The following is a 12,385-nucleotide window of genomic DNA, read 5'->3' as shown; positions in this document are numbered from 1 at the left end:
CAAGCAAGCAAGGCTCTTTCGGGGTTTTTACCTTAAGGGGAGGAAGATCATATGTAGGGCTGAAGGAACCTCATGAGGTCACTGGGGCAGAACCAAGTAAACCTAGACCATCCCTGACAGGTCCAACCTGTTCTTAGAAACCTCCAATGAGAATTCCTCAACCTCCCTTGGAAGCCTACTCCATACTTAACTACCCTTACACTGTAGTTAGAAAGCAGTTTCTATCTAACCTAAATCTCCCTTGCTGCTATTTAAGCCATTTATTTCTTGTCCTACCTTCAATGGACATGGAGAACAATTGATCACCCTCCTCTTTATAACAGCCCTTTAACATATCTGAAGACTGCTATCAGGTGCCCCCCCCCCATCTTTTCTCAAGTGTCTAAACATGACCTGCTGTTTTAACCTTTCCTCACAGGTCAGGTTTTCTAAACCTTTGATCATTTTTCACCACTCCTCAATACTCAACACTAACTAGAAGAAAATGAAGCCGTTTAGGAGGGAAAGAAATACTGGTCCAGAGTCACTGGTATGCTCTGGCTGCCTTCTGCCACGCGAGCAATGCGAAGGAGCTGTAGACCCAGGTTTATGGTTGATTTGCTTTACCAGAGCTGCAGAAAGCATCCAGAACATACTGGTAAATCTGGCTCAGATTCATAGTCTAAAAGGGCTTGCAGAAGAACCATTTTAATTAGGGCACCTACCTCCACTGACAGCTCATGTTCCCAGTTAAACTGCTCTCCAGAAAAAGAGGCCACTAAAAAAGATCCTGAAAAAGCTTAATTAAATTAAATAGATTAAGTCACACTGTAGTTCAGCTTTATTATTTTTCCTTTTAACCTTGAACAGAGATGGGGCCAAGTTGCATGAGAGACAGGGAGCCAACTCTGCAGCTGAGATTTGGCTCTGGATTGCCCGGTACTGCCCTTGGGAGTTCCAAAAGATGGTGCCCAGGCACCATCACCCTCACTCTGGTGAAGCAGCCCAAAGGGATTATACCACCCAACAGGTCAAACTGGGTCTGGGTTAAGCTATGGTTAAAGCCCTACTTAATTTGCGAAACTGCGGAAATTGCAGACCCCACAATATTAGGCTTCCACCGCAATTTTGATTTTAATTAGCTTACTTTGCACAGTCCACAATTGTTTGTGACACACACTTTTTACCCCATTAGTGCAGTAGAATCCCATGTATCCAAGCTGACAGCAGCTGGGGCTCAGGCTGTCAGCCCCTTGCATGATGGGGCTCCCGCTGCCAGCCCCATGCATTAATGACTGTAATATAGTTGCAGCAAAAATGTCTGGCTATCAAAAATATTAGCAGGCATAACATAATGCTTGAGTGTTTATATTGCTCCAGCAAATTTTTCTTAAACAAATAGCTCTGGCTTTTCCAAATTACTGCAATTAATAAAGGTCCATTATTACTTTTCCGCAATTTTCCATGTTTTGTCTGCAACTCAGCCGCAATTATTTGACAATCATCCCGCGAACCATCCCCACCGGCCCTGGGTCCTGGTAGGTTTGAAGTTTTCTGGGATTGGGAGATTGCTTGGTTGCCTGCAAATAGCTAAACATCCTTCTTCCCACTCACCAAAAAACAGTCTCTTGGGGGATTCAGCTGTTCCCTCCTGGGATTTAAGGGAGACAGAGTGACTGATACGTTCATAGTCCAGGACCTATGAGGTATCTCCACAGTGGGGTAGGAAAGCCTGTTGCCAGCTGCAGAATGAGCCTGAAAGAGACAGCCACTAACCCTTACATAGCACTTTTCATCTTCAAAGCATTTGTATGATCATTAAGGCTAAGATTTTCTCACGGATATTTTTAGTAAAAGTCATGAACAGGTCACGGGCAATAATGAAAAATTCACAGAAGCCCGTGACCTGTCCCTCACTTTTACTTAAAATATCCGTGATAAAATGAGGAGCCTGGGCAGCTGCAGGTGGGCTGGGAGCTCCAGGGTCCCCTCTGCTGCTGGCTCCAAACTCCAGGGGTTCCCCCGGGCTCCACGGAGGCCAGGAGCTTTGGAGGTCCATCCTGCCGGAGAGCTGTGGGGGTCCCCCCCTGCCGCCTGTGGCGGCCAGGAGTGGCAGGTGTCCTCCCTGCCGCCCATGGTGGTGGGGAGCAACGAGGGTCCCCCTTGCCACTCACAGGGGCAGGGAGCTGCAGCCTCCTGCGGTGGCTGAGAGTTGTGGGTGGTCCACCTGCTGCCAGTGCCACCAGCAGCAAGGGACCCTGCAACTCCCAGCCGGGGCTGGCTGAAGTCACAGAGGTCTTTGGAAGTCATGGAATCTGTGACTTCCGTGACTAAATCGCAGCCTTAATGATCATTCATCCCTCTCAACATGACTCTGAGGTGGCCCCTCCATGAGTATTGTGTACAGCCGCTAGGGAAATCCAAGAGCTGCATGAACTATAGCTCTTTGGTTTGAGAATGCCATGCGAACACAGAGACAAGAAGATTTCACTCATCAGCAGCCCTCCTCCTGAAGACTTCCTGTATCAGAAGTAAAGCAGAACAAAGTTGCTAACAGGTGGTGACCCCAAAACACTCTGGCTAGTGTGGAGCAGGAATCCTAGAGGTAAATGCTGTGGAATATCCTCCTTCAGTCCTGGACTACTGAGCAGCTCTCTCTCCTCTAATCCTCTGAGCAAGGTTACAGGTGCACGTGGACAAGACATTTTCCCACTGTTCAAAGTCATTTCACTTGTGATACAAGGCAGGATTCAAACCTGTGTCTCAAAGTACAACTTGAGTACATCCCATGGGCCCTAGGCTTTGACAAATGGGTCTTGCAAAGGATCCGCTCGCTGCTCCTAGTAACATACAGAGATAACACAGCCAGACAGCTGAGAGCAAATGGATCCTCCTCTAGTAAATCCTCTCACTATTGAGATTAGCTCATTGTTATGCACAGCAGTCAATGCCACTTACCAAGGGCTAATTTTAGTTAAACGAGGCTGCTTAGCATAATGAAGGACTTTTATGGGCTCCTGGACTCCCACTCCATTGGTCAATCTTTAACAGCTACCCAAAAACCCTCTCCCCTCATTGAAGCCATGGAGCTGATTATTAACATGATGGCCATCTGGTGACAGCAGACTTAGCAGCAGTCCTGCTGCTTTCAGAAGTCTTCAAGAACCTGTCCTTTCCAAACACCATGTTAATAATTCACTCCCAGCACTGGATGCAGGGCTTAAATTCAGCTGAAGCAGTCCAGAGTGGAGCCGGTAAATATTTTTAAACAAGCAGGACGGAAGTCCCGGCGCCCTCTGTAGGGCAGAAGCCCCAAGCTTTGGCGCCCCTCATGGGGCTGAAGCCCTGAGCCCCAGTGCCTCCTGCCGAGCTGAAGCCCCGAGCTCTGGTGCCTCCTGCAGGGCAGAAGCTCCAACGCCCCCCGCCAGGCTGAAGCCTCAAGCCCCGGCGCCTCCCATGGGTGGCTTCAGGAAATACTCAATGAGAATTTAAGCCCTGATTGTATGAGTGTGGTGCTTTCACTGCAAGGGAGGCTGGCATTACTCACTGTGTAGCGGGGTCTTTAATGAGTCACCATCTCACTTGGGCTTCTGCTAATTGCCTCAGTTTCCACAGAGTGGCATTCTTCTTCGGAGAGAGCTACGTCTTGTAGGAGCCCACTGACTGAGCACAGGACCCGCACAGTGAAGCAGGATGGCAGATTTCTGGTGGATTCAGTTTCTCACATCCCTGCTCTCAAAGGAGCCCAGATATCAGTGATAAGCACAGTAACCACCACAGGAACTGCCATACCAATCAGACCAGTGGTTCATCTAGTTCTGTTTCCTGTCTGAGAGGACAGTACCAGATGCTTCAGAGGCGAGTGCAAGAAACCCTGTACAGCCAGCTATGCACTAGACAGATTAACAGACACTGCAGAGGTGGGCCCCCTTTCTCTTCAGAGAGGGACTTTACATGTTCAGTTACCTTTTGATCTTAGGTTCCCAGCCCTGGCAGGTGAGCCCTTCCCAATTAACAGCTCAGCCAGTGTTTTCTTAATGATCACTTAAATGTTGTCCCCCATTGGTATCTCATCTCTAGTTACAGTTTTGTTTCCTGCTGGCTTTCCCCTAACAGCCCCTTTTGACTAAACTCTGTATACTCAGACAAAAACGTCCTGTATAGCCATTGGACAAGTATGGCATACCAAGGATGCAACAATTAATAGAGCAGCCCCACATCTTCCAGAGGAGACAAATTCAGATGGAGGCTGCAGAGTCACCTTCGTTTCAGAGTGGGTCTCTCTGCTGGGAAGTGTATTCATTTCCTCTTGGGTGAGCAAAGAGTGGCAACTGTAAGGGAATGTAAACATATCGTGCTCCTAACAAAGTGCAAAATATTCACCACAAAAATAGCAAATACTTGGGCTGAGGGGAAAATCCACTCCTCTCTTCCCAGCCCACAACAAATTTAGAAGCAAGGGTATCTCCCTTTTCACGCGTATATCTGCTTGTAACTTATCAAATTGCAGCTTGTGACGAAGTGGGGATTTTCCTTTGTTATGTTGTATGTGAGCCTAAGTGAGTCTTACTGTTGAGACTATGTGAGTTCTACTGTTTTGCATGAATACTGTGTGTGCCTCAGTTTCCCTGTGTGCTGCACCAATGCCTCTGTGGTGGGAATAAGGGTGTGTGACTTTGGCTGAGACCCTCGTGGGCAGGTGAGGCTGCTTCAGCTGCCTGCATGTGAGCTATGGCCGGTGCCCTTAGTAAAGATCCAGGAGGGGGATGCGATCAGGTGACACCTTTTGCCCAGGAAGCAGGACAAAGACCAGGAGGAGGAGCAACGGGGGTGTCTGAGATTGGGTTGCTGGAAGCTAGCAGTCTGTTTTGGGGGGACTGGAAGAGGGGGAGTCCAGGGCGTCTGGTCCAGGACTCCCCAATAAGGACTTGGCTGAAAGTCACTGATTCCTGTGCTAACAAGTTCTGTTCTACGCTGTGTTCCTGTCAACTAATAAACCTTCCGTTTTATGCTGACTGAGAGTCACTGCTGACTGCGGAGTTGGGGTGCAGGGCCCTTTGGCTTCCTCAGGAGCCCTGCCTGGGCGGACTCGCTGAGGGAAGCGCACAGTGAGGAAGGGGATGCTGAATGCTCCGAGGTCAGACCCAGAGTCCTGACTGGCTTCATATGGAGTAGTTCCAGAGCATTGACTCGGTGACTCCATGACTCCGTGACACAGCTATATACAATAGCATCCCCTTTATCCAAATGGAGCTGCCATTATTTGGCTACGGAGGTGTCCCTCGGCTGTTTTTTTCTATTACAGATTCCACTCGAGGTGAACGCAGCAATAGTTACATAGGATGTCATGGCTGTCATTATGCGGTACACCATTGCTATTCAGTTAGGCAGTGATAGAACCCAGATACAATGGCTCCAAAAGCACTTGAGCTGAAGACGAGACTCCGTTCGACTGTGATATGCAGTCAGATAGCTTTGATCCCATTCATTAAAGGGCAATATTATACAAAACTAGCCACGCTCATCACAATGCAGCAGTGAGGGAGAACTATGTTCCACCTAGTTCCCTATTCAGTAGAGAGCAACATGTAAAGACCAATACCCCATCCTAGGCTTTGATAGCTCTGCTTACTCAGACATGAGCAACAAAGACACTTGGCTAGTCTCAGAGCCCTAGGGGCTGTTTTAGTTATGAAAGGACAGGCTTTTTCTTCAATTGGCCGATCAGCCAGCAGCTAAGGGGCTCTCCAGTGCCAATGTGTCAGCGTACTTGAATATTACTGGAGCTGCTTCCAGTGGCCCCAGCCATGGCATTTCAGGACTGCTGGTCATGGTGCTGCAGACTTGGGAACTCTTCCCAGAATACCAAGTAGGCCCCTGGTTGTGATTGGTGTCACAGCATGACCGAGTTTAACAATTAAGCCACTCTTGCTGGGAGATTTAATAAGCCTCTCCGACCTCTTTCCTGTCCCATGACTGGAAAGCCCAGAGTCACTTTCTGTTTAAGGGAAGGAGAAGGGTGTAGGCTCCATCCTGTTGGAATCAATTTCCAAAATAAGGTGACTGAAGCCAAATGGAAACTACTCCCCCGCATCCCTCTGCTAATTGGTAAGTCACTCCCACAGGAGCTGGAAACTTCCAGCACTACCTGGGGTGCATCCAGAATCCATTCCTGAGGGGCATGAAACTCCAGTTTGGGGTTGATTAGTACCAGGGGAAAGGAGTGTTTCTATTGGCAGACTTTGCACTAACATCTACTCGCAAGGAACAGGAGGCTCATTGACTCTGAGTAACTCATTCTGAAGGAGCCAAATGCCCAAAGATGCCATTCCTGTAGTTTCCACAGAAGTCACCAGGCCTTGTAGGTGCTCAGCACATCTTGGAATTTGGCCCAGTAAGAATAAACCTGCATTTTGCTTCAGGAAACCTGGCAAAACCCAGAGAGTGTGAGAAATTGCATCCAGCAGAGCCATCCAGTCATAGCTGCTCTCACGGCTCCTGCATCCCTGCCCCAGCACATTGCTACAGGAAGTGAACTAGCTGACAATTTCCCCCAGCTCCAGCTGTAACTCAGGGTACGTCTACACTACGAAATTAGTTCGAATTTATAGAAGCCGGTTTTATTGAAATCGGTTGTATACAGCCGATTGTGTGTGTCCACACAATAAAATGCTCTAGGTGCTCTAGTCGGCGGACCGCGTCCACAGTACAAGGCTAGCGTCGACTTCCAGAGCATTGCACTATGGGTAGCTATCCCACAGCTATCCCACAGTTCCCGCAGTCTCCGCCGCCCCTTTGAATTCTGGGTTGAGATCCCAATGCCCGGATGATGCAAAACAGTGTCGCGGGCGGTTCTGGGTACATGTCGTCAGGCCCCTCCCTCCCCCGTCACAGCAACGGCAGACAATAGATTCGCGCCTCTTTACCTGGGTTACCTGAGTTACCTGTGCAGACAACATGGAGCCCGCTCAGCTGAGCTCACCGTCACCATATGTCCTCTGGGTGTCGGCAGACGTGGGACTGCATTGCTGCACAGCAGCAGCTGCTAACTGCCTTTTGGCGGTAGACGGTGCAGTAGACTGGTAGCCTTCATCGGCGATCTGGGTGCTGGCAGCCGTGGGGCTTGCCTTTTGGCAGTAAATGGTGTATTACGACTATTAGCCGTCCTATTACAAGTCGGGTCATCGCACATTAGCAGAGTCTTCCCCGAGCAGCCGATTGTGCAATAGGCCTGAAGACCATCGTCATACGCCGCCCCGTATTTGCTGCCAAGCACCCAGAAAGATGCCGAGGGCTATCAGTCACGCTGCACCGTCGTCTTAAGATGTAAAAAATAGATTTGCTCTGTATTCATTTGCTTCCCCCTCCCTCCGTCAAATCAACGGCCTGCTAAGCCCAGGGTTTTCAGTTTAATCTTTGGGGGGAACATTCTGTGTGACAGTTGTTTGTGTTTCTCCCTGATGCACAGCCACCGTTCTTGATTTTAATTCCCTGTGCCTGTACGCCATGTCGTCACTCGGCCCCCCTCCCTCCTTCCCCTAGTCCGTCAGATACTACGTTTGCGCCACAGCTCAGAGAGCCGAGAAGCGGTTCGCGCCTTTTCTTTGAATTCTGGGTTGAGATCCCAATGCCCGGATGATGCAAAACAGTGTCGCGGGCGGTTCTGGGTACATGTCGTCAGGCCCCTCCCCCCTCGTCACAGCAACGCAGACAATAGATTCGCGCCTTTTTACCTGGGTTACCTGTGCAGACAACATATCACGGCAAGCATGGAGCCCGCTCAGCTCAGCTGAGCTCACCGTCACCATATGTCCTCTGGGTGCTGGCAGACGTGGGACTGCATTGCTACACAGCAGCAGCTGCTAACTGCCTTTTGGCGGTAGACGGTGTAGCATGAGTGATAGCCATGGGGCTGGCAGCCGTAGGGCTGCATTGCACCAGCCCCTTGCCAGGCGATGGTATATTATGACTGGTATCCGTCGTCATCGTATTGGTGTGGCTGTCAATCATGGCCACCTGGGCAGACATGCTACTGTTTCGATGATGATGGCTACCAGTCGTAATATACTATTTTCTGCCAATTGCCCAGTATTGTCTGCTAAGCACCCAGAAGAGGCCGAGGGCGATGCTGGGTGCTGACGGACGTGGGGCTGGCAGACGTGGGGCTGCATTGCTACACAGCAGCAGCCCCTTGCCTTTTGGCAGATGATGGTATTTTATGATTGGTATCCGTCATCGTCGTACTGGTATGGCTGTCACTCATGCTGCACCGTCGGCTGCCACCTTAAGATGTAAAAAATAGATTTGTTCTGTATTCATATGCTTCCCCTTCCTCCGTGAAATCAATGGCCTGCTAAGCCCAGGGTTTTCATTTTAATCTTTGGGGGGACCATTCTGTGTGACAGTTGTTTGTGTTTCTCCCTGTTCCTGTACCTGTACGCCATGTCGTCACTCGGCCCTCCCTCCCTCCCGCCCTCCCTCCTTCTCCTGGTCCATCAGATACTACTTTCGCGCCTTTTTTCTGACCAGGCGCCATAGCTAGCACTGGGATCATGGAGCCCGCTCAGATCACCGCGGCAATTATGAGCACTATGAACACCACGCGCATTGTCCTGGAGTATATGCAGAGCCAGGACATGCCAAGGCGAAACCCGGACCAGGCGAGGAGGCGATTGCAGCGCGGCGACGAGAGTGATGAGGAAATTGACATGGACATAGACCTCTCACAAGGCACAGGCACCAGCAATGTGGAAATCATGGTGTCACTGGGGCAGGTTGATGCCGTGGAACGCCGATTCTGGGCCCGGGAAACAAGCACAGACTGGTGGGACCGCATCGTGCTGCAGGTATGGGACGATTCCCAGTGGCTGCGAAACTTTCGCATGCGTAAGGGCACTTTCATGGAACTTTGTGACTTGCTGTCCCCTGCCCTGAAACGCCAGGATACCAAGATGAGAGCAGCCCTCACAGTTGAGAAGCGAGTGGCGATAGCCCTGTGGAAGCTTGCAACGCCAGACAGCTACCGGTCAGTCGGGAATCAATTTGGAGTGGGCAAATCTACAGTGGGGGCTGCTGTGATCCAATTTGCCAGGGCAATGAAAGACCTGGTGATAGCAAGGGTAGTGACTCTGGGCAACGTGCAGTCAATAGTGGATGGTTTTGCTGAAATGGGATTCCCAAACTGTGGCGGGGCCATAGACGGAACCCATATCCCTATCTTGTCACCGGAGCACCAAGCCACCGACTACATAAACCGCAAGGGGTACTTTTCAATGCTGCTGCAAGCCCTGGTGGATCACAAGGGACGTTTCACCAACATCAACGTGGGATGGCCGGGAAAGGTACATGATGCTCGCGTCTTCAGGAACTCTGCTCTGTTTCGAAAGCTGGAGGAAGGGACTTTCTTCCCGGACCAGAAAGTGACCATTGGGGATGTTGAAATGCCTATCGTGATCCTTGGGGACCCAGCCTACCCCTTAATGCCATGGCTCATGAAGCCGTACACAGGCAGCCTGGACAGGAGTCAGGACCTGTTCAACTACAGGCTGAGCAAGTGCCGAATGGTGGTGGAATGTGCATTTGGACGTTTAAAAGCGCGCTGGCGCAGCTTACTGACTCGCTCAGACCTCAGCGAAAAGAATATCCCCATTGTTATTGCTACTTGCTGTGCGCTCCACAATATCTGTGAGAGTAAGGGGGAGACCTTTATGGCGGGGTGGGAGGTTGAGGCAACTCGCCTGGCCGCTGATTACGCGCAGCCAGACACCAGGGCGGTTAGAGGAGCACAGCAGGGCGCGGTGCGCATCAGAGAAGCTTTGAAAACGAGTTTTGTGACTGGCCAGGCTACTGTGTGAAACTTCTGTTTGTTTCTCCTTGATGAACCCTCCAAACCCCCCCCACCGACCCGGTTCACTCTACTTCCCTGTAAACCAACCACCCCACCCCACCCTCCCCTCCCGCTTGCAGAGGCAATAAAGTCATTTTTTTTTAACATTCATGCATTCTTTATTAGTTCCTTACAGAGGTAGGGGGATAATTGCCAAGGTAGCCTGGGATGGGTGGGGGAGGAGGGATGGAAAAGGACACACTGCATTTTAAAACTTTAACTCTTATTGAAGGCCAGCCTTCTGATGCTTGGGCGATCATCTGGGGTGGAGTGACTGGGTGGACGGAGGCCCCCCCACCGTGTTCTTGGGCGTCTGGGTGAGGAGGCTATGGAACTTGGGGAGGAGGGCTGTTGGTTACACAGGGGCTGTAGCGGCGGTCTCTGCTCCTGCTGCCTTTCCTGCAACTCAACCATACGCTCGAGCATATCAGTTTGATGCTCCAGCAGACGGAGCATTGCCTCTTGCCGTCTGTCTGCAAGCTGACGCCACCTATCGTCTTCAGCCCGCCACTTGCTCTGTTCTTCCCGCGATTCAGCCCGCCACCTCTCCTCTCGTTCATATTGGGCTTTTCTCATCTCCGTCATTGACTGCCTCCACGCATTCTGCTGTGCTCTATCAGCCTGGGCGGACATCTGCAGCTCCGTGAACATCTCGTCCCTCGTCCTACGTTTTCTCTTTCTAATGTTCACGAGCCTCTGCGAAGGAGAAACATTTGCAGCTGGCGGAGGAGAAGGGAGAGGTGGTTAAAAAAGACACATTTTAGAGAACAATGGGTACACTCTTTCATTACAAGGTCGCATATTTCGGCTTGCAGGCAGCCATCGTAGGCCACAGTGTTTTGGCTTTTTTAACCTTCTTAACATGCGGGAAAGGTTGCAAACAGCAGCGCATTTCCCATATCAAGGATGAATTGGGTTGTCCATTTAAAATGGGGTTTCAATGTAAAAGGAGTGGCTGCGGTTTCCCGGTTAACATGCGGCACAAACACAAGTAAACCCCCCCGCCCCACACACACACACGATTCTCTGGGATGATCACTTCACCCCTCCCCCCACCGCGTGGTTAACAGCGGGGAACATTTCTGGTCAGAAGAGCAGGAACGGGCGCCTCTGAATGTCCCCTTAATAAAATCACCCCATTTCAACCAGGAGAGCTTTCTGGAGATGTCCCTGGAGGATTTCCGCTCCATCCCCATACACGTTAACAGACTTTTCCAGTAGATGTACTGGCCGCGATTGCCAGGGCAAAGTAATCATTAAACACGCTTGCTTTTTTTTTGTAATGTTTACAAATAGTTACAAAGTTACACTCACCAGAGGTCTCCTGTGTGCCCTGAGGGTCTTGGGTGAGTTCGGGGGTTACTGGTTCCAGGTCCAGGGTCACAAACATATCCTGGCTGTTGGGGAAACCGGTTTCTCCGCTTCCTTGCTGCTGTGAGCTACCTACAGTACCTCCATCGTCATCATCCTCCTCGTTCCCCGAACCGTCTTCCCTGTGTGTTTCTCCAGTGAGAGAGTCATAGCACACGGTTGGGGTAGTGGTGGCTGCACCCCCTAGGATCGCATGCAGCTCCGCGTAGTAGCGGCAAGTTTGCGGCTCTGCCCCGGACCTTCCGTTTGCTTCTCTGGCTTTGTGGTAAGCTTGCCGTAGCTCCTTAATTTTCACGCGGCACTGCTGTGTGTCCCTGTTATGGCCTCGGTCCTTCATGGCCTTGGAGATCTTTTCTAATACTTTTCCATTTCTTTTACTGCTACGGAGTTCAGCTATCACTGCTTCATCTCCCCATATGGCGAGCAGATCTCGTACCTCCCGTTCGGTCCATGCTGGAGCTCTTTTGCGATCCTGGGAGGACTCCATCACGGTTACCTGTGCTGATGAGCTCTGCGGGGTCACCTGTGCTCTCCACGCTGGGCAAACAGGAAATGAAATTCAAACCTTCGCGGGTCTTTTCCTGTCTACCTGGTCAGTGCATCTGAGTTGAGAGTGCTGTCCAGAGCGGTCACAATGAAGCACTGTGGGATAGCTCCCGGAGGCCAATAACGTCGAATTCCGTCCACACTACCCCAATTCCGACCCGCAAAGACCGGTTTTATCGCTAATCCCCTCGTCAGAGGTGGTGTAAAGAAACCGGTTTAAAGGACCCTTTAAGTCGAAAGAAAGGGCTTCGTTGTGTGGACGTGTCCAGGCTTAATTCGGTTTAACGCCGCTAAAGTCGACCTAAACCCGTAGTGTAGACCAGGCCTCAGGCTGTCGATCCTACTTAGTCTTAGGAAACTATTTGGCAAGTGATGCCCCTTAACTGGAAAACAGGTCTCTGAATGCAAGTAAAAGAAATGTTTCATGCTCTCATTCACCATCACAATTTCACTTGGAGTGTCCACGCTCCAAGTATTAAAGGGCTTACTGAGTAAGTCAAAAATCTTGGACCACTCAGTGGTCCAGTAAAATTGGTGTCAGGGGACATGATGATTTGAACCTTGACTCCACAATATAGGGTGAACTTTGAATTCCCCGTGCCT

The 12,385-nt window shown here is 50.6% G+C and overlaps 2 protein-coding genes across 3 annotated transcripts in view; both read right to left on the bottom strand.

Moving 5' to 3' along the window:
- Positions 1–12,385, bottom strand: part of PPP1R16B (protein phosphatase 1 regulatory subunit 16B) — a 110,529-nt gene that overhangs the window by 58,904 nt on the left and 39,240 nt on the right. The gene's annotated exons all lie outside the window — the stretch shown is intronic.
- Positions 9,960–11,723, bottom strand: LOC135975329 (uncharacterized). The gene is made up of 2 exons (XM_065565852.1): positions 11,180–11,723; positions 9,960–10,584 (listed from the first exon to the last, which is right to left on the bottom strand). Exons 1-2 carry the CDS (start codon positions 11,721–11,723, stop codon positions 10,082–10,084), a joined length of 1,047 nt encoding a protein of 348 aa, XP_065421924.1. The 3' UTR covers positions 9,960–10,081.

This window comes from Chrysemys picta, chromosome 13, assembly GCF_011386835.1.
Source record: "Chrysemys picta bellii isolate R12L10 chromosome 13, ASM1138683v2, whole genome shotgun sequence".
Taxonomy (NCBI): Eukaryota; Metazoa; Chordata; order Testudines; family Emydidae; genus Chrysemys; species Chrysemys picta.
Note: the sequence above shows the minus strand (reverse complement) of the source record. Positions and strands in the feature narration are given on the sequence as shown.

What these genes read in the sequence shown, in the direction of transcription:
- LOC135975329 (XM_065565852.1), bottom strand. Translation starts at nt 11,723, where the DNA reads ATGGAGTCCTCCCAGGATCGCAAAAGAGCTCCAGCATGGACCGAACGG. An exon ending in GGGCACACAGGAGACCTCTG is followed by an intron (nt 10,585 to 11,179) that starts GTGAGTGTAACT and finishes CTCCTCCGCCAG; the next exon opens with CTGCAAATGTTTCTCCTTCG.